This window comes from Desmodus rotundus, chromosome 7, assembly GCF_022682495.2.
Source record: "Desmodus rotundus isolate HL8 chromosome 7, HLdesRot8A.1, whole genome shotgun sequence".
NCBI lineage: Eukaryota > Metazoa > Chordata > Mammalia > Chiroptera > Phyllostomidae > Desmodus > Desmodus rotundus.
The window spans coordinates 118,060,575-118,081,145 of record NC_071393.1 but is presented as its reverse complement, the minus strand read 5'-3'; the positions used below and the strand labels follow the sequence as shown (position 1 = coordinate 118,081,145).

The following is a 20,571-nucleotide window of genomic DNA, read 5'->3' as shown; positions in this document are numbered from 1 at the left end:
GCCAGGGTGCCTGATGGAAAGAAGCCCTCAGAGCCCACGATGAACTGGACCACCCCTCCCCCCAGAACCTGCCTGCAGTTCCTCCACTCTCTCTTTGCTCTCCAGTCCCAGTCCCTAACACGGCAGCCACCTGCCTCCACCCCCCTTGGAACAAAGGAAACTCGGTGCCACCATTTACACTGCTGCCGCCTCTCTCATTTGGGCTCCGGAGCTGTGTCCCCCTGGGCCCCGCATTCCATCCTCACCAGGGCTCCACACCTGGCCTGAGCAGGGGAGGTACCTGCAGCTTCTCGATGGGGCGAGTGACATTGTACATGTCAAAGGTGTTGATGATGATGGCAGGCGTGGTGAGGAAGAAGAAGAGGAAGAAGAGGAAGGTGTTGATTGTGATGAAGCGAGCCCACCAGTAGAAGTGGCGAGTGGACAGGTGTTTCCTGGGGAGGGATGGGGGAAGGGGACACCCTTAGGACCCCGGGTCCCACACCTTAGACAGAGCCCACGTGCTGTTTCCTGCAGGCCCGTGGTGGGCCCAGGCTGCCCAGATCTAACCCAGCCCCTTGGACTAGACCTTCCCAATCGCAGTATTTGCAAAAGCTCTGAATGCATTGCATGGGTGAACCTTGCCCCCAAATAGGTGAGTTCTTTCTGCAGGAAAAACCTTTTTCCCCAAGAACTGGTGCCCTCCATGCTTGTGGTGGGGTGGGCTTCAGGCTGGGCAGTGGCTGTGGTGATAGAACGGGGACATGCCCAACCCAGTGGGGCTGCAAGCAGGCAATGGAGTGGTGGGGGAGAGGCCCTGGATCCTCTCTGCATCCTATTGTCTGTTGCCTTCTTCAGTCTCAGAGGAGCTCAAAGGAGAGGGGGAGGACCAAGGGGCCTTACCAAACGATGTCTTTGGGGTGTGGGGCAAGGGCAACCCTCCAGCGATAGGATTTGATGACGGTGGTCACCGAGGACTGTTGGGGGTACACGCCACACTGGATGTACTTATAATCCTCCAGGATGCTGTGGGGACAGGAGAAGGAGACACAAGTCTGGGGGTGAGGATGACAGGCTTGGAAGGGCCCCAGGCCAGGGTTCCATAGGTGGGGACTCATATACTTCCTGGGGCCCCTTGGAGCCTTGGGTCTGTCTCCCGGGACCTTGGAGGTGGGCAGTTCTTGGAGTCTAGTTGCAGGAGGAAACGAGCGTTACAGGAAGGGACTGCCTGGGGAGGAGGAGCCCACACGTTCTCAGTTAATGTCTTAGACCCTTAACAGCAGTGACAGCACACAGACCTGCACTTTCTCTGAGCTTGATGGGGGAGGCTAGTCTCACCCTCGTCTAAATATCAAGTCCCCGCAGTCATTGCGTTCTCTCTGTGTGCCGAACCCCGAGCGAGGGGAGATAAGCAGAATCCCAACTGCACGGATTACTGGACCAATTAAGGGGCCTGAAGACACAACCAAAGGGGGGCGCGTGCTGGCCCCAGACCCCCCATCTTCAATCTCATTCACACGTCCACTCTTAATTACACCTCACATCCACTCTACTGAGTGACGATGTCTCGGAAAATAAGCAGTATCATCTTATGTATGTGCATTGTTTTACATAACACACACTAATTAGAAAATCTATCCCTTCTTAACCCTCTGGGAGCTGGATGGGGAAGATTTAAGTAACCAAGTTTAACATATAAGAAATTTAAGAGTGTAAGTGATGTGCAAAATTGCACATGATTATTCGCAGCTAAATTCTAGGCTGCCCCTCTCTTCCTGTGCAGGGCTGGGTGGGCGCGGTCAGCTCCTCAGGGGGAGGTGGGCCCACAAGCCTCAGGAGACTGATTCTGGGGCTCTCATCCATTTGACCCAGTCCTAAGGATCTAAGGATCCTTCCGGAACATTCCAGAGTGGGCCCAATCCACTCCCTATCAAGGTGGGGCTGCCAGAGGCTGGGGCAGGGTGGGGAGGAGGCTGTAAGGCTGTGAATGAAGGGAGGCCAACAGCAGGACAGGAGAAATGGCGAGCTGAACTTCTCTGCCCTGGGCGAGGAGAGGGGTGACATGTGATGAGAGAGAAAAATGGATATCATTCTTGCCCCAGAACAGGGGCTGCGAGTTCATAGGCTACTCTGACCACCTCATACTGAAGCAAGGACGTATGGGAAGGAGGAGCTCAGGGCCTGATATCTCTAGGGACAGGATGAGCCTGGCATCAGGGAATGGGGAAAGGGTGTGCGGTGCTCGGGAAGGCAAGATGGCGGCTGCCTGTGAGGCTCATGGGGCAGGGGGAGATCAGGATATGGCAAACTGGAGGGAGGCTCGCTCCTCCTTCCCTTGGCTGAAATGAGGGTGAAGGAGGGTGGTGTCAGAGAAGCAGAAGCCCGCTCTTGGGGCTGGGCAGTGCGTAGCAAGAGGCTGCTAGCCCTGGTACTCACTGCTTGGTCATCCTGGAGTCCTGGAAGGTGACAAAGATCAGGTCCAGACGCTTCAGCCGAACGCGGTTGAACTCAGCATTGAACTCGTCGGTCAGCTGCTCCTCCAGCTCACTGTAGTACTGCTCTGCATCCACCTGGGATGAGACGCAGCCCTCAGAGCTGGTGCGGCCGAGCTCTGGGAAGGCCTTGCCCAGGCACGAGGCCTGTCTCCACTCAGCAGCCCGGGGACACTGGACCTGAGGCCTCAGTTCCACCCCCAGCTCCCTCTGAAGTCTGGCTCAGGACCCCAGGGGTGTGTGTGTAGAACAGGGAGAACCCAACTGTAGAACAGGAAGAGGCCATGACTCAAAAATTAGCTCTCTGCTCTTAGATCTGTGGAAAGCAAGGCACAGCTGAGGGCTGGGGGGTGTTTTCGGACTTAGGATGGACCCCAGAGAAGTGAAAGAACGCGTTTGCAGCATTTTCAGGAAAGGGGGATGACTGTCTCTGGACTGGAGTTAAGGGCTGTCCTGAGGCAGGTGTTCGAGTCTTGAGGCTGCCTTTTAGCCACAGGTGGGTGAATGACAAGATGGGCCCACCATCTTCAAATGTTCCTGTCCCATCTCTTTGACAGCCCGAGGCCTGGCAGGCTATAGCAGCCTACTGTATTCTCTCTGGTCCTCCCAACCAAGACCAGAAGTGGGCCAGAGCAAGCCTCCCTGATCGCTCTGGAGGTGGCCCAGAAATGCTCCAGCTCCTCTGCATTCTCAACGGCGAGGCAGGCTGGGTGGGAAGAAAGGGAGGAAGGCGCTGTGGCACCAGAGCAGACTGAGTGGGCCTGGGGCCCCGGGGGTGCGCTGCCTGAGTCCTGGACACAGCCTGAGACCCAGTGCCGCAGCCCCTCCTCTGCGGTGCCCCCGGACACCTGTGCTACTTACCTCTTTGAAGCAGGTCCAGCACTTGCAAAAGCACAGGCGAGAGCAAGGGTGGGTCTTGATCATCACCTTCCCGCTCTTCTTGGCCTTGGCTGTGTAGTAGAGCCGGCCCCGCATCGCATGGCGCCTGTCAGCCGGCAGGCAGTGGGGGGCAGGGAGGGGATCTTGTGGTCAGGGGCCAACAGAGCCACATCCTTCACTGCTACCCCCACCCGAGATCCAGACAGGTCCCACTGCAGCCTCACCTCTGATCGTCCAAGTCAATCAGGTTCCTGACGTCGTAGCAGAAGTGGACTCTGGTCACTACGCACCCTGGATAGGCCTCACTGCAGCCACAAACAATGGATCCTGAGCCCGCTGTGGGGTTGGGACTGTGCCCCCCACCCTGAGCCCACAGCGACAGCCCACAGGGCTGGGTGGCTCCGCTGCCTGTGGTTCCTGGTTCTTGGGTGGAGAATCTAGCTCTTGCCCCTAAAGCCAAACTTCAGGGTTGGTCCCTGGTAACCTGAGACTAGCCACATCCTTCCCAGATGACCCAGAACAGGGCCAAGGGGCAGAGCTGGAAATTGCTGCTCACGGAGAGATAATTAGCATCTACGGCTGGGAACTTGGGTCACAAAAGATGTGTCGAGATGACCTATTCTAGATGACCATGGCCCAGGACCTCCCTGGGCTCATTGTTAGAGCAACAAGGGAAAGGAAAATGAGCTTCCCCTGCCCCCCACACCCAGGCCACGTGGGGAACCCTAACATCCGAAGCTCTGCTGTGGCTCCAGGACTCCTCCATCCTGAAAGCCTGGTCCATAGCCCAGTCCTGGGCAAGCCACCACCTGGGGCGTCTCTCACCCCACCTGCCTGTGCTGACTCACTGACCACGTAAGACTCTAGGCAGGGCGACTGGGAGGGGCGACCCATGCGCAGACAGCCAACCCACTTACTGAAAGTGCTTAATGATGATTTCTGGGTCTTGGATGTCTTTGGGAACATAGGTGATCATCAGTGTCCTTGAGACCTAGGTGGGGAGGGTGAATGGAGAAGTAAGACCCAGTGCACAGGGACTCCTGCGTGTCAGGGGCTTTGGGTGGCCCAGAAGCTTCTGGAGCCAGCCTTCTACCTGCCACACCTGGCAGGTGGGGGCACTCAGGGCAACTGTTCAGGGGTACATGGATTTGGGTTCTGGGGTGAGGTAAAGTCAACCAGTTGATTACAGTGGATGGTCTTGAAGGAGCTGATTCTGCCCACTGAGCCTCTGAAAGGCCGAGGGCAGGAGCCAAGGATGGTCCTTCCCTTCCCCACCAGAGCTGGACAGCTCGCTCGGCCCTCCCTTGCGGTGCCTGCCCACACCTCCTGCTCTGTCACACCCCAAAGATGCCCGAGCACTTTGAACACAGGGACTCTGCTGAGTCTCTGTGCTGGCCTGGGGAACACGCCCAGCCCATGTGTGGCGTGAGGAGTGGAGGAGAGTTAGAGCCCCCAAACGCAGCCTCAGCCACTGATGGACAGGGCATTGTTGGGAAATGCCATGCTGCTGCTGCCCACTGGCTGGGAAACTCTCTGGCACACACTCTCCTCCGATTCTCCAATTCTCTGAGCTCCCCGAGGGATTAAGCGCCAGCTCCCACAGTGGTGAGTTGCCCCTTGCTGCCCCCTTTTGTCAGAGGTCTTCTCTCCCAGGCTCACTGTCCCCCACCTCACCAGTGTTTTTTTCTGGGATCACCTCCCAAATAAACCAATGCTGCTCAAATCCTGTCTCAGGGTCTGCTTGGGAAGTGGGGGTGGGGGCAGGGAGAGCGGGTAATGCAAACCAAGACAGTGGGGAGACATGGGGGCAGAACATAGGGTCTCTGACCTCAGGAAGATTTTGGAAGGCTAAAAAGGTTAGGCATGGCTGGAGTGGGCAAGCCTAGTGAGAATATTTAGCCAGTGGCTCAGCAGGAGCCACTGGCCCCTTACGGTGCTGGTCCAAGGGTTTCTTAGATTTTGAGTGTTCAGATGGTGAGGGGGTCCAGGGATCCCTGGAGAGGGGACAGGGCAGCAGGGGTGGAGGGGTGGGAGCCACCTAGGAGCAGCTATTTAGCAACAAGATTGGAAGTGGTTCAGTGGTTTAACACCTGGGGTGCCAGGCAGGTGCTGGTTCGCAGGGTTAAGGGGAGACTGCTCCCCATGGCTGTGCAGGGTGTGCCCAGCTGGGAAGCCTCGGAGGCCGGGAGTGGCAGGGTCCAGCTGGGGAGGGGCTTCGCTGGGGGAGAGCAGTCCTGGGAGATCTTTTCGTTACCTTGGAGCTCTTCTTGAGCACGAACCCTGAGCAGTGATGAGTCATAAACAGGAGGTTGGTGATGAAGTAGAGGAAGGACAAGAAGCTATGCAACCACAGGACCTTACTCCTGCCAGGAGCAAGACACAGGAGGGTGAGACCCCCTCTCCCACCCACAGTCTCCCCATGCCTCCTCTCCCCCGACACACAGTGTCCCCCAACCCCACTCTGGTGCTTCCAGACACTCTGGCACCTGGAAGGGATGGCAGTGGTGGGACGAGTGTGTCCCGCTCTAGCTGAAGGAGGTCACCATTCTCTGAGTGCTTGCTGTATGCCAGGCCCAGGGCGGGGCTAGATGCTCTGTACACATTTACTCACTAGACCGTCACACCACGTGAGGGAGGGACTGTGACTATATTTATTTTACCCCTAGGGAAATGAGGGTCAGGGTGGTAGGTGAGCCTGAGGTCACTCCTAGCCACAGCAGAAGCACCAACACTTCACTGCTGTGTCACCGCTATGTCATGCTGCTGGTGGCTGTGACTCAGACCTCCACTGCTGCCCAGCCTCTGGGATAAGGGATTCCGGGGTCGTAGGCAGGTCTGGAGGAAGGAGGACCCAGAGGACTGGTGACACCTCCCCTGGGGCAGGAAGAGTGGTGGCACTTGGGCTGTGGGCTCATGTGATGCTGTCCCAAGGCATCTGGCCAGGATGACTGTTCAAAAATAGGGCCACCTTATTTGGTGCTGTTTGAGAAGAGAAAGGCTGCCTGGCTTCAAAATATCTCCTTGCCATTTGTACCAGTGTCCGACATTTCACCTAATGCTCCCCATCTAGCTGGGCGCTCCATCTGCAGCTTCCTCAGAGGGGGTCTCTGAGGAACATTCCAGCTCTCTGCCAGTATGGATTTATGGATGTGGAAGGCGCTTTGCTGCCTTATCTCAAACTGTTGGGGAGGTGTGGGTGCCTCACACCGGTGGTGGCCTGGGCAGAGCTGGTAAGCCCTGCTGGGGTCAGTGGCACCCCAGGAGGGGCTGGCTGAAAGGGAGGTGAGAAGAGACCATGTCCCTGTCCTGCTGATTGGGGAGTTTGATGGATCGCAGGGGTGCAGAGGTAGGGGGGTCAGGAATGGGGAGGGCGGGCAGGAGCGTGTGAACCTCCACTCACACCCGCTGGAACTGCTGCTTCCCCTTTCTCAGGAAGTCGGCCAAGCCTGGCCAAGACACCTGGTGGGCCCATTTGCTCAGCATGGACCAGGTTCCATCTGGCAAATCGATTTGGACACCCATTGGGGTGGCTGACATTAAAAATCCACGGTTCCTGGACCATGAGGGCTAGAGGGGGCTTAGAGATCATGGCCAACGGGCCTTCCCCAAGCAAAGACTAGGAATGAAGCTCAGAGGGGTGGATGCACTGTCCCAGACCCAGGGCCAGCTAATGGCAGAGGTGGGGTGTGAACCCAGGTTCCTCTGTCCCTCCACTGTGGTCTATGCTTCACTCAATTACCTGGCCCTATTTTGTGGGCAGGGAAGCAATACCTCAAACCTCTACTTGCTATGGGGTCATTGCCTGTTGGGAACTGGACGTACTAAGCAAACAGGGCCATCTTTCCAAGGCTTCAGGAGTGGCTGGTCTGGGTCGTTCCACCCATTACAGAGACACTGTGCAGAGATGCTCATTACAGGGAACACTGAGGCACCGGGAGTCTACCCTCACCAAGAGAACACAACCTCTGGCATCTCACTTAGCACCTGGGTTCCCAAGGAAACCAGGCCTTTCTTATCAGCCAAGAGGTACCCATGTTATGGACCCACACATTGGACCTCCTCTCGCCCACCAACACCCCTGCCAGTAGAATGGGAGGTAAGAGGGTCAGGTACCTACTCTGTGGAGACATTGATGATGGTGGTCCGGCCAAAGTGACTGTTCCATTCTGAAGGAGAAGAAAGAAGCTGACATCAAGCCTGGCGCCTGGTGCGGTGCCAGAATTCCAGCTTCTCGAATGAGTGCCCAGAGCCCGTGACCTGCTCTTCCTTCTAGTTCCCCAAAGCTTGTCCCCAACTTCCAACAGAAACAGCAGAGGCCTTCTCTCCTCCCTGCATCTGCTGACTGGGGCTCCTTGATCATGAAGCTAAATCCAGTCTTTGTGAGGCATCCCCAGTGCACGGCTGACACAAAATCGATGCCCGGTAGATGCTTGTTAAAGGAACCTGAAGTCCCACCGTGAATGGAATGATGAACTCAGCAACACAGTCACCGCTGGTAACAATTACAAGAACCCGAAACTCCAGAGAATGTGAGGCTCCCTCATTTGGACAGAGTAAACCCTCTGGCTGAGTGTGCTAGTTTGTCAGTGTAGACACCTCCAGGTCTTGTGAAATGCGTCTAGAAATCCTGTATTCTACTGTCACTGCCAATACACTGGCTCAGGATGGGAGTCAGGACGGACGGGATCGGCAGTTGTTTGCTCTGCCAGTGTACCTGGGGCATGGACACTCGCTGTGTGCTGTGTTGAGTTCATTGAGCTCTACCCGTCTACCTCTGGCCAGAGGAGAAAGAAATAGAAACCTGAGCAATCAGGTAAAGCTGGCCGCCACCTGCGCACTTAAGGTGCAATTCTGTACCACCTAGTTGTACAGCCTTCATACGGCCCTTCCCATTTCTGAGTGAAACACTGGCTGTCACTCACTGAGCCCCTCCCACAGTAGCACTGTGCCGGGCACTCAGCATGCGTTGTCTCTCCATCCCCACGACGGTCCAGGAGACCAGGGCCCGGGGGGCATCGACTTACCAATTAGAAGATGAAATAATTTGCTAGACTGGGCAAAGGTAGTTTCTGGGAAGTAACTGTGGGAATCAAGATTTCTTTTGTCTTTGAAGCCCAAGCCCTCCCCCACGATGTTATTTTGTCAAAAGGACTTAACTTGTTATAACAAGTGTGGGAAGACATCTCATGAGACAAATTCTGCATGTGCAGCCTTTGTCCATCAGTGTGAGGGCCTCTGAGTGTGAGTCAGGTCCAGGGCTCACATGGCAGAAAAGGGCCTCCAGGAGCACCTGGCCAGGTCCGCGCTATATGGGGTCATAAATAAACGTTCAGTTCGTGTGTGCCAGGTGCCAGGCCCTGGGTTAAACTTGTGACAAAGGAGGGATCCTCTCCAGTCTCCATGTGAGAAAACCGAAGCGCAGGTTGCCTAAGGGGACGCGTAAGCACGGTGATTATGAGAAGTGGAGTTAAAATGTAGACTCCCAGGACCCAAGCTCTGTCCCGCCTACTGGCCTAACCCTGAGATCCAGTGGCCGAGGCCCAGGGCCCGCTGAGCTCTGCCTACCCAGTTCATTCCCAGTGTAGTTGATGGGAAGAATGATGCCCAAGGACGGGATGCAGAGGATGAGCACAAAGACGATGAGATGGTACTGGAACGTGATGTAGATGCGAGCATCGTCTCCACATTTGCTGATCAGATCTTCGTTCCTGGAAGAGACACAGACAAGGACATTCCTCAGGAGCCAATGTGGCCACAGCTTCAGTCGGGAGTGGGGAGTAGGTAGAGGAAAGGGAGAGAAGATTACCCCCTTAGCCCCAAGTTTGAATTTTTATAAGAAATATCATCATTCTTTTTAAAGCCACTGCTACGCCTGGAACATACTTCACTGAATTCCACAGGCTCATCAAAGACAGAGGCTGTGTCCCACATAAGAACACAGAAGCGCTCTTGTCTCTTAACAAGAAACAAGGCTGCTCCCATTTGCTCCCGTGACTTCAACTGTGCCCCCATTTAAATCACCAGCTCCAAATTTTCTCCTAAGTTTTCATCCTCTTTTTTCAATGGCTTGCTGATCAATTCACATGCTTGGCCTGGCCATATCTCATTATTTTCCCAATTCATCATATCCCACCATCTTCCAACTAGAGGCGTTACTATTCCCCCCAGAAACCAGGCCTTGATCTCGCCCTCTTTCTTAACCAGGTGGAAGCCATGGCCCACTGACTGCAGCCCCTGAGCTCTCTCCCCTAAGCCTCCTCCCCACTGTTTCCTTGGCCGCCACCTCTTCTCACCTGGACACTGGAAAAGTCTCCTCAGCTGCTAACTTTGCCTTCAAACTTTCCCAGCTGCCATTCACTAACCAACCCCCCGCCATAGTCCTGCCTGTAAACAGACACCATCCTGAGTTTCCTGTTCAGAAATAGCACTTGCTGCCCTGGCCTGTGTGGCTCAGTTAGTTGGAGCAGGGTTCCATAAACAAAAGGTTTTGGGTTCGATTCCCAGTCAGGGCACATGCCTTAGGTTTCGGGTTCCATCCCTGGTCTGGGCACGTATGGGAGGCAACCAATCTATGTTTCTCTCCCTCTAAAAAAAAAACCCATGAAAAAATGTCTTTGACTGAGGATTTAAAAAAATTGTAATTGCTCCTACTGCCTTAGTATGGTGGTTAAGATACCAGCTGAGCATTCCAGCCCAAACTTCGAGCCCCTCTCTTGCCATGTACCCTTGCTTCTAGCCACTTCAGAAGAACCATCATTTCTGAACCCTCCCTGCCCATCTTTGCCCCAACCTTTGCTCACACAGTCCTTCACTTCTGATGGGCCCTCCACATCACAGCGGTTGAACTTCTTCCCATCTTCAAGGCCTAGCTCAAAACCCTGCTTTTCCTGATCCTCCTAGATGGAATTAATTTCTTGCTCTCCTAAATGCCCATTGCACAGCAGTTATAACGTCCCCTTATGAAATGATACATAGTGAGTCTTGTTAACCCTTTGCTTCTCCAACTAGACTGCACGGCCTTTATGCACTGGGTCGCTGGCCTCCTTATCCCTGCTCAGTAAATATGTTGAGCTGTTTTCTAGGCACTGCCCTCAAAGTGAGCAGGACGAGTGGTGCACTGCCCAGCCTCCCTCCCTCCCCTGAAAATGTGTTCCTGATGGAGGGGCACTTGAATGGGGGGGCAGGGGGAAGAGGATGCTCACACACACACACACACACACACACACACACGCCTCCTGCTGACCTCCACGCCCAGGCATGCACACATGAACAGCTGCTCACACAGATCTGCACAAGTGCAGTGATACGCATCTTTGATTTCACACTCACATGCACACCTCAGACACCAGGTACATGGAGCTTTATGTTTTACATGTGTGCCCTGCCCTCCGCACACAGACACTTTCTCCCCTGTCCCATGTGTATCCACTGATACGTCAGCAGGCAGCAGAACAATTCCAGAAAGTGGGCCTCAGACATGGGGATGTGAGCAGCGGGGGCAGGCCCATTCGCAGTTTTTCCTCCCCTTTCCCATGTACAGGGCTGGCTGATATGCCCATCATTCATGAATTTGCTAAACTCAGGAACCTAGAGCTAACCCATATAGCTTCCCAGGGCAAGCAAGCTCCAAATGCTCATGCATTATTGGTTCTTTTCTTTTCTTGTTTGCTTTTTAAAAAATATATTTTATTGGTTATGCTATTACGGTTGTCCCATTTCCCTCCCTTCACTCCACTCTGTCCTGCACACCCCCTCCCTCCTATATTCCCCCCCTATAGTTCATGTCCATGGGTCATACATATAAGTTCTTTGGCTTCTACATTTCCTATACTATTCTTACCCTCCCCCTGTCTATTTTCTACCTACCATTTATGCTACTTATTCTCTGTACCTTCCCCCCCTCCCCCTCCTGCTCCCCTGTTGATAACCCTCCATGTGATCTCCATTTCTGTGGTTCTGTTCCTATTCTAGTTGTTTGCTTTATTTGCTTTTGTTTTTGTTTTAGGTGTGGTTGTTAATAACTGCGTTCATTGTTATTTTACTGTTCCTATTTTTTTATCTTCTTTTTCTTAGATAAATCCCTTTAACATTTCATATAATAAGGGCTTGGTGATGATGAACTTCTTTAACTTGACCTTATCTGAGAAGCACTTTATCTCCCCTTCCATTCTAAATGAAAGCTTTGCTGGATAGAGCAATTTTGGATGTAGGTCCTTGCCTTTCATGACTTGGAATACTTCTTTCCAGCCCCTTCTTGCCTATAAGGTCTCTTTGGAGAAATCAGCTGACAGTCTTATGGGAACTCCTTTGTAGGTAACTGTCTCCTTTTCTCTTGCTGCTTCTAAGATTCTCTCCTTCTGTGTAATCTTGCCTAATGTAATGATGATGTGCCTTGTGTGTTCCTCCTTGGGTCCAGCTTCTTTGGGACTTTCTGAGCTTCCTGGACTTCCTGGAAGTCTATTTCCTTTGCCAGATTGGGGAAGTTCTCCTTCATTATTTGTTCAAATAAGTTTTCAATTTTTTGCTCTTCCTCTTCTTCTGGTACCCCTATTATTCGGATGTTGGAATGTTTAAAGATGTCCTCGAGGTTCCTAAGCCTCTCCGCATTTTTTTGAATTCTTGTTTCTTCATTCTTTTCTGGTTGGATGTTTCTTTCTTCCTTCTGGTCCACACCGTTGATTTGAGTTCCAATTTCCTTCCCATCACTATTAGTTCCCTGTACATTTTCCTTTGTTTCTCTTAGCATAGCCTTCATTTTTTCATCTCATTTGTGACCACACTCAACCAATTCTGTGAGCTTCCTGATTACCAGTGTTTTGAACTGTGCATCTGATAGGTTGGCTACCTCTTCATCGCTTAGTTGTATTTTTTCTGGAGCTTTGATCTGTTCTTTCCTTTGGGCCATTTTTTTTGTCTTGGTGCCCCTGTTACGTAAAGGGGCAGAGCCTTAGGTGTTCTGCAGGGCGGGGTAACGCTGGTCTCTGCGTTGTGACGCTGTACGTGGGGGAGGGGCCAAGAGGGAGCAATGACGCCTGCTCCACTCTGCCGGTTTTCAGTCACTCCCTCTGATACCCACAATCAAATTGGGCCCCTCTGGTGCCTCTTCCTGAGTGAGTGGGCTTGTGCATGCTCTAGGCCCCTGTGGGTCTCTCCAACGACCTCTCCTGTGAGGCTGGGAGTTTCTCCCGCTGCCGCTCAACCCCCCACGGGTGTTTTCATTCAGAGGTTTGAGGCTTTATTTCCCTGCACTGGGGCCCTGGGTTGCGTGGTCTGTCACCTGGTCCACCAGCTGCTGCCTTGCTGGACAGCTGCACCTTTGCCCACCCTGCTCCACAATCCGTCACCTCACTGGGTCCGCCAGCTACTGCTTTGCTGCGAGTCCTTTCCATTCAGCTGCCTGTCTCCACCCCTCCTACCGGTCTGGGTGAGTGTTTCTTCTTTATCTCCTTGGTTGTTGGACTTCCATACATTTGATTTTCTGTCAGTTGTGGTTGTGTTTTGTTTTTAAATTGTTGTTGTCCTTCTTTTGGTTGTGCAAGGAGGCACAGTGTGTCTACCTACGCCCCCATCTTGGCCGGAAGTCCGCATTATTGGTTATTTTCTAAATGCAAAAGTAGTAGATGCTTGTCAAAAAGAAAAGAAAATTCCCTGAGACCGTGACAGGATTGCCCCTGACGAGAGGGTTCGTGAGGAGGGGCGTGAGAGATGCGGGCGGACTTTTGTGTTTCTCTTAAGGAAATGTATGTATATGAGCTTGTGCATGTTTCAAAAATTAACAAAAGAAAACTAGAGAAGGTGCCCAGAAATAAAAGTCTCCTCTCTGCTCCCCCCAACATTCAGCTAAGCTTCCTGAACCACACACAAATTAGCCACGTTGCTTTCTGGGGACTCTGAAGGTTCTTGAAGGGAGACTGGAGGCCAAGGCCATGGGGAGTTTCCATGGCAGTGGGGTTGGGGCTCCAACACCAGGGGCCGCTGGAAATAGCAGTCCTATGAGCATTTGCAAAGGAGCAAAGGAGCAGGCCCGTCCAGGCCCCCTGGAGCAGGTGGCCTCTGGAGGCAGTGAGGCGACGCCTGAAGGCAGGCACCACCAGGCAAGAAAGGGCCCTGCAGGAAGGGTCTGAAGGACAGGCTGGGTGGGATGTGTGGGGATGGTTAGGGAGAGCCCAGGAACGCCAGGACTCTGAGACACAGGCGGAGCTGTGTGTGTGCTCCTGCATGCACATGTATGTATACACATACGCAGTGGGCCACGGAGCTCTCATATTTGTTTGACTGACATGTGTGGCTGGTACGGGGGAATCAGGACTACACAGGTGACTTGGGGCCTCTTCCTCGCCAAATGGGGTCTGGCACTAAGAGGTGCAGAAGGTGAGGTGAGCGAGAGGCTGTCCCTCTGTAATCAGGCACTGATTCATGGAGAGAGGAAGCCTACCCTTCCGCCCTGTGTGTGTGTGTGTGTGTGTGTGTTTCCCATTTGACAAACATGATGAATGATGGTCACAGAAATAAAGCAAATAGCACACGGGAAGGAGTTCTTTTTCCTGGTCTGGAGTTCATAAAAGCATTTTTACAAGCATCTGAAAATGGTCCTCTCTTGAGAGCTGGGACAGAGACAAAGTGGGCTGTGGGCCACGTCCAGTTCCCATGTCACCAACTGTAACCCAGAGCATCCTCTGCTTGAGCCATGCTGACTCGGTCAGTGGGGAGTTGGGTACAGAACTGAGGCCTAGGCCCAGTCATGCAGGGTAGGCGACTCCACCTCACTCCCTCCCCCAAATTAGGCAGCTCTGCTGTTACAAGCTCGGAAAGCCCAGGCACTTACTTCATGGTGATGGTGTTGAAGAACCAGGAATAGAAGCCCTGGGGAAAAAGGAGAGAAAGCATAAGAAACTCAAGGCCTGGGCCTGCCCCCTCCAGCTCTGGGAACCCAGGCTGCAGGTGCGTCATCCAAGGCAGTGTGCATGTGGGGTCTCCTTCTCAGGAGACATGAAGACAGAGCCTGAGTCCTGGGAGGAAGTGATGTGGTCTGGATTCAGTAGTGACTGCGGAGGGAGATGTCCCCTGTTAGTTAGTGAGTTACCATCCCTGCCATCTGGCGCCCTGCTACAGGAAATGAGGGCCTGGGCTAGAGGGAGAGAAGGGACTCTCTCTGGGGCAGACATCAGTTGCTTTCCACCTGCCCCTCATTGCTTCCTTCTGGGAACTGCCCCTCCCCATGTCTGGTGGGCTGTCCCTCAAGTAGGCAGCTGCCACCAATGGTCAGGTGACCAAGGGGACCATGACCCAAGTAGGGCCAATCAGAATTCTCTTACAGGGACTGATTTGGGTGCTGGGAGAGAGGGTCCCCTCCCTCTGAATACCATGAAGACTGAAGTGGCACGGTGCCATAGATGCCATGCACAGGATCATGTCTGAGAGAAAAGGCCAGTTTGGAAGAGAAAGGACCAGAGAATGGATCCTGGTGGCAACTCTAGGCTTCCTGGATCTAGCTGTACCTGAAGCAACCACTCTTTTTGTACTTCCCTACACTAGAGCCACACATTACCCTTTGTTGTAAGACTTTTTTTAGCTGGGTTTCTTCTCTTGCATCAGAGGCCTGTTGGTTATGCCTTTCTCTTGGGGTCTTGCTGTGTGGAGCTTCTGGGTGGTGGGGAGAGGTGGCCTTGGCCTTGGGGGACAGGGCTGGGAGGACCTAGGGAGGGAGTCAGCTAAGGGAGAGTGTGCGTGAGAGGGGGCTGGGACCCATGGCTGTAAAATCTGCCAGATCTGGTTAAGTTACTCTGGCATATGCATCCTTCTGGGACCCCAGAGGGTTTATAACAAAACCTTGGAAAAGGTTGCAGCTCTTGATTGGCCCCATTTGGGTCACGAGCACATCAGTGAACCAGGCAGTCCCATTGGTTGATGGTCCCCTGGAACCACAGGGTTGGGGGAGGGGTATGACCTAAAAGGAGCAATGTGGGGCACACAAACAAGAGAAGGAAGTTCCCTGTTGCCTTCTACATAAGGCCCACCTTCTAGGTTCCCCTCCCTGTGTTTGGTTGATTGACAGTGGGAATGTCCACTCAGGGAGTGTCCACTGCAGGGGCCCCAGGTCCCCAGCTACATCCTGGAGAACTAAAATAAGGCCAGATGCCCAGGAATGAGTCAGAGCAGTGATGAGAAACAGCAGCACGATGACGGCAGCTGCGGCTGGGAAGGTCCCCAGGGAGGGACTGAAGAGCAAGACAAGAGTTAGGCTGAGAGTCCCCATGCCGCCCCTCCCTGCGTGGAGAGTCTCTCCCCACAGCCCACCCCTGGGCAAACAGGGCTGTGATTTCCTATGGGAACAAGCAGGTTTGTCGATGGCTCCTAGGGGTTATGCACAGTGGAGGGCACACCTTCCCCAGAATCATCTCCACCCCTTTGCCGACAGGAGCACAGGTATTTGCCACACAGGGTACATACATGTCCTGGAATTCACACAGGACAGGACCATCATGCTAGGGTAGAGCCGGTAAGTAGAAGTGTGGCCCGTGTACCCATGAAAATCACATAGACACAGATGTGTGAGTGAGCATGTGTGGGCTCATCTCTCTCCGTCTCTCTCACTCTCTCTCTCACATACCCCTGCATGTGTGTGTATCGTAGCTCTGAAAGGCACAACCCATTCAGAACACTTAGCAGCCTGAGAAGCAGATGCCACCTCCCCTCTGTTCCCCACCCCTGCAGGAAATGGCCACATGTTCCCAGGGGCCAGCTCAGCTGACAAGACCGAATGACAGTGGTGAGTTCACTGCACCTATCGTGGTGGCCCTATCCTCCCCACGCCGACACATGGGCAATGGCAGCTGCCCTGACTGGCGTGGGGCACTCTGGGAGCCCTGTTTGCTTCCCACACCACTCAGCCTGGCTCGGGCTGCCATCCTGGCTGGGGCGCTCCCTGTCCTTGCCACATTTCTACTCTCTTCAGTTTGACTGCCCTTAGCTGCCATAACAATTTCTCTTCTTAGATACTTTTTAAATAAAATGACTTTTTTGTCATTTTAATTTAAATACCAACCAAAGTGATGTTTCTACAAAGAAATCCAAGATCCATGTTGCAAGGTAAGCGTGCCTGTCCCTACCCTATGGAGGAAGAACCTGTCTGAGGCTCCCCACTCTGATTGGAAGATCCTGGCGAGTAAAGGGACTTGGTCTCTTGGAGGGATGACAATGGAAGGAGTATGTTTCTACTCACTCACTGGACCCAGTAGATCTATGTCGCATCCTAATCACACAGCAGGCTGGACTGGGTGCCGGGACAGCAGTGAGCAAGAGCAGGTCAGCCCTGGCTCTCACTGGGAGAGCAGGTACACTAGCCCGATGGGGTAGATGTGACATTGCAGCCTGTGTGAAGAGCGTTGAGGCAAAGGAATGCTTTTTCCATGGATGCAGACCCAGACGGGGTGGGGGTGGTGCTTGTGCTGCAGTCTGGACAAAGGGTGGGTGTGTTGGCTCAGAGACAGGCCAGCGGGGAAGGTGGAGAGGGAAGAGCAGGGGGAGGTGGTGGCACTTTTGAGGATCTAAAAGATGGCCGATGGGCCAGGGGTGGAGTTGGAAGGAGAAAGATAGACTGACAGGTGGGCAAGAGGCCAAGCCACGAGATCAAGGTGTCTGCAATTTATTCCAAGAGTATTAGGAAGCCACTGAAGGTTAGGGCAGGGGAATGGGTGTGCCCGTTCTTGCGGGTCACTCTGGATGGGGCAGGGGACAAGTGTGGACCTAGAGAGAGATCAGTTAGAGCCCACTGCAGGCATCTAAGCAAGAGACTGACAGAGGCCTGGATGGGGGATGTGGGAGAAGTGGAGAGAAGCACAGCTGAGAAGGTAAAAGCAACACAGCTTGGCCGTGAACTGGCTGTGCCCAGGGCCCTGGGCAGGAGCAAGGGAGCTGCAACTGGGGGGTGGTGGAAAGTCTGAGGCCAGGGCTCTAGGGAGGGAGATCACAGCATGTTTTTGGACAAATTAAACACGAATGCCTTTATAATACCCAAGTGGAGATATTTTGAAGGCCACGGGATAAACAGGGCAGGAGGCCAGAGGAAGGTTTAGCTGGATGTAGGAACTTAGGAGGGATCAGTGTAGAGGCGGCAATTGAAGCCATGAGTGTGGCTGACATTTCCGGGAGAGAGGGAGTGGAGATCCGGGAGGAGAGGGTCTGGGATCAGCTGTGGGGAGTTCCCAGTGTGGAGGGGGAGCCTGCTGAGGGGTCAGAGAGGAACAGACAGAGAAGCAGAAGGAAAACCCAGAGAGTGTGCTGTCAACAAAAGCAACTGAGAGTTCCTGTTCCAGAAGGAATGACGGTCCACAGGGTTGGCTGTTTCCGAGAGATCAGACAAGACCAGATGAGAACCGAGGACAGTCCGCTGGGTTTCGGGCATGGGGCCACTGTGCACTTTGGGGGCTGTCTGCAGATATGAACCACATGAGCTGGAATGATGGGGGTGGAAGCCACATTCGAGGGAGCTGAGGAGTGAAGGGGAGGTGAGTAAACAAAGACAAGCAAGCACAGCCAGCGGTGACCGGTGACCAGGCAGAGGGAGGCAGGCCGTCCTGGGGGGTGTGGTGGGTGAGGGACGTTTGCAGGGGCCCCTCTCTTCTTCATTTTGACCCCGTTCAGACATCATCTTATGCCTCAAACCATCCCTGGCCACTGACTGTAATGCTTCGGCCCTGTTCCATCGCTGTTGGGTGCCTTCCTTGCCCCTTTTTCCTTCACACACCTCCCACTGCCTTACATGCATCTGTCTGGGTGTCTCTCACCCAGGAAGTAAGTGCCATGAGGCAGGACTGGGCCCGCCCAGCCCCCAGACCAGCGGCTGGCACATGGCAGGTGCTCCACAGCGACCGGCTGAATGAACAAACAAGCCCCGGTGGAGGGCTGGCATTTGGCAGGAACGAGAAGGAAGGAGAAGACAGGGCTGTGTTGGGCAGATTGGCTGGCAGGAAGTTGAGGGAGTCCCTGCCTGATTTCTCGAATCTTCTATGTGAAGAGGAAGGTGAGCCCTTGGCTCAGAGTGGGAGCTTAGGGCAGGATTTGGGCTGTGAGAAGGGTTGGAAATTTGGGAAAAGTAGACAAGTCAGTTTTTCAAGTCCCTTTAAAATATCAGAATTAGCTAACACTTCCTTGGCACCCTAGGAAATAGGTATAGTTACTCTCTCTGTATTTCTGGACACTGAGGGCTGGCAAGGCTGAGGAGTGTGTCCGCGGCCACATTGCTGGATGAGGTTGGGCCTGGCTGACTGCAAAGCCCTGACTGTGAGCGTGTCCCTTCCTGCACACAGCAGCGCTGCTGCCCGGAGCCAGGACCGCCCAACCCCGCCCGGCCCGGGCCCACCCAGCACTCACCTTGTCCTTGTGTTCCATCTCCAGGGAAATATCCGAGGGAGATGTCTTCTCACTCTGCTCCCCATAGATCAGTGAGGTCAGGCTGCCAGGTGGGGAGGCGGGAAAGGAGAGAAGAGGCCTCAGCAAGGAGAGAGGCCTTGCTTCTCTCCTGCTCCCCGGTGGAGGACCGGCCAGTTCCAGACCTGCCTCAGCTCGTTTGCTGAGCACACCGCTTTGGGTACAAATGGTAATCACCCCTGTTGCCAGGTGCCCAACACATCTTGGGTGCCACAGGATCCAGAAAGCCTGAGGTCTGAGAAAAAGTGGCCTCGCGCCCAGAGATGGCTGCCCTCCAAGTCACCTTCATGTAGGGAGGACCAGAGCAGGGGAAGGGTGGGTGATGGGATGCCACCTGCTGACTCGGCGCCTGCTGCAGCTCAGGCCCTGGTCAAAGCCGTGTCCTGGTTGCAGCACCCTCCCCCAGGGAGCAAAAGCAGCTCTCAGCCTGCCCCCCAGCCTCTCCTCACCTGTCATTGTGTATCAGCAGAGCCAGGCGCCCATAGTCCCATGCAGCTTTCCGGAGGAAGGAGTATACTAAGACGATGAGCTACAGGCAAGGAAAGGAGATACAGGGCAAGGGAGCTCGAGGTGCCTTCCCCTCGGCCGGCCCCTACATTTCCCTGGGAAAAACCCTGTCCCTGAGGTCACCAGGGGGTCCCCCACTAGGTGGCCAGCTCTGTCAAGGTAGGGGCCATGCCTTTTCAATTCTGGATTCCCAGGGTCCACCTAGCAGCTTCTTGGCACAGAGTGGCTGTTTGGAGTTTGTTAAATGAAGGAGCGGGGGGCATGTTTAGAACTATGGGGTGAGATGCTCCTTGAAGAAACCAGCAAGGGGGAGGGTGAAGGGAGGCCCAAGGGCCCTGGCCAGGTGGGCCTTTGGACAGTGGTGCTTGAAAAACTGCCTGTTTTTCCAGCCCTCTCTTCCCCCAGGCCCACCACCCAGGGCCGCCCTGGGTGGGACAGTCATTCAGGGAGTCCCCATCACTGTAGCTGGTGTCCATGTGGACACCTGGAGCCCCTGCTGCATCCCTTGTGAAAGCTCGAAGGTTCACCCCAGTGGAGACCTCACAGTCTGCTCACTGTGGCACCCAGGACTCACCACCCACAAGATGATGTTGAGGCACAGCACGGTGGGGATGCCCCCAAAGGGCTGCCCCCGCAGGACGGTGCTCCGAGACTGAAAGCAGTCAGACACTGACATATTCTGTGTTTTCTCCACCACATTCAGGTTGCCCGGCGAGACGGCCATTCTGCAAGGCTCCCTAGTGAACAGAGGGGTGTCTGGGTCAGACACGACAAGTGTCTCTCTGCAAAATGCAGGGGCCTGCCGGGGAGCTAGTGGAGGTATGCTGTGTGCACACCAGGCTCCACGCCCAGTGCCAGCTGGTCGAGGCAGGGGGGCCACCCTCAGATGGCACGCAGCCCTGTGTGGTAGGAGAACCGCTTCCTCAGACCCTGGGAGCCGTGTTGCCAGGATAGCCCAGATCACCAGGGATCATTGGCATTTTGTAGCACTTGGTCCCTTTACAAAAAGAATTGTAAAACGCGCACCTAAATGGTATTCCTCATTCTACCTTTGTAAAGCTCTTCTTCTATGTAAATACACAAATTTCACAAAGATGAGTCAGTTCTCAGAGGGAAATATAAGGTTTAGGGGTGGGAGCCACTGCACTCACGGGACCCCCTGCAGACAGCGCTCCCGGGTGTCCACCTTGAACACCCTGCATCTCTCCGATCCAGTTCCCAGGAGAGGCCATAGCTCCCGAGACTAAATTAGGTAAGGATGGAGAGTACCTGGCATAGAGCAGCA

The 20,571-nt window shown here is 54.2% G+C and overlaps 1 protein-coding gene across 2 annotated transcripts in view; it reads right to left on the bottom strand.

The window, feature by feature from the left end:
- TMEM63C (transmembrane protein 63C) overlaps window positions 1-20,571 on the bottom strand; it is a 65,870-nt gene that overhangs the window by 15,141 nt on the left and 30,158 nt on the right. For both annotated transcript variants that reach the window (XM_045201284.2, XM_071222073.1), the window contains exons 4-16: window positions 19,861-20,023; window positions 19,229-19,308; window positions 18,723-18,804; window positions 14,176-14,213; window positions 8,916-9,058; window positions 7,468-7,516; window positions 5,605-5,713; window positions 4,268-4,341; window positions 3,575-3,655; window positions 3,333-3,456; window positions 2,416-2,549; window positions 883-1,005; window positions 281-434 (exon numbers count right to left, since the gene is read on the bottom strand). In XM_045201284.2, coding sequence (XP_045057219.1) covers window positions 281-434; window positions 883-1,005; window positions 2,416-2,549; window positions 3,333-3,456; window positions 3,575-3,655; window positions 4,268-4,341; window positions 5,605-5,713; window positions 7,468-7,516; window positions 8,916-9,058; window positions 14,176-14,213; window positions 18,723-18,804; window positions 19,229-19,308; window positions 19,861-20,010 — 1,341 coding nt within the window. In that variant the 5' untranslated portion in view covers window positions 20,011-20,023. The remainder of the gene's footprint in view (window positions 1-280; window positions 435-882; window positions 1,006-2,415; window positions 2,550-3,332; window positions 3,457-3,574; window positions 3,656-4,267; window positions 4,342-5,604; window positions 5,714-7,467; window positions 7,517-8,915; window positions 9,059-14,175; window positions 14,214-18,722; window positions 18,805-19,228; window positions 19,309-19,860; window positions 20,024-20,571) is intronic.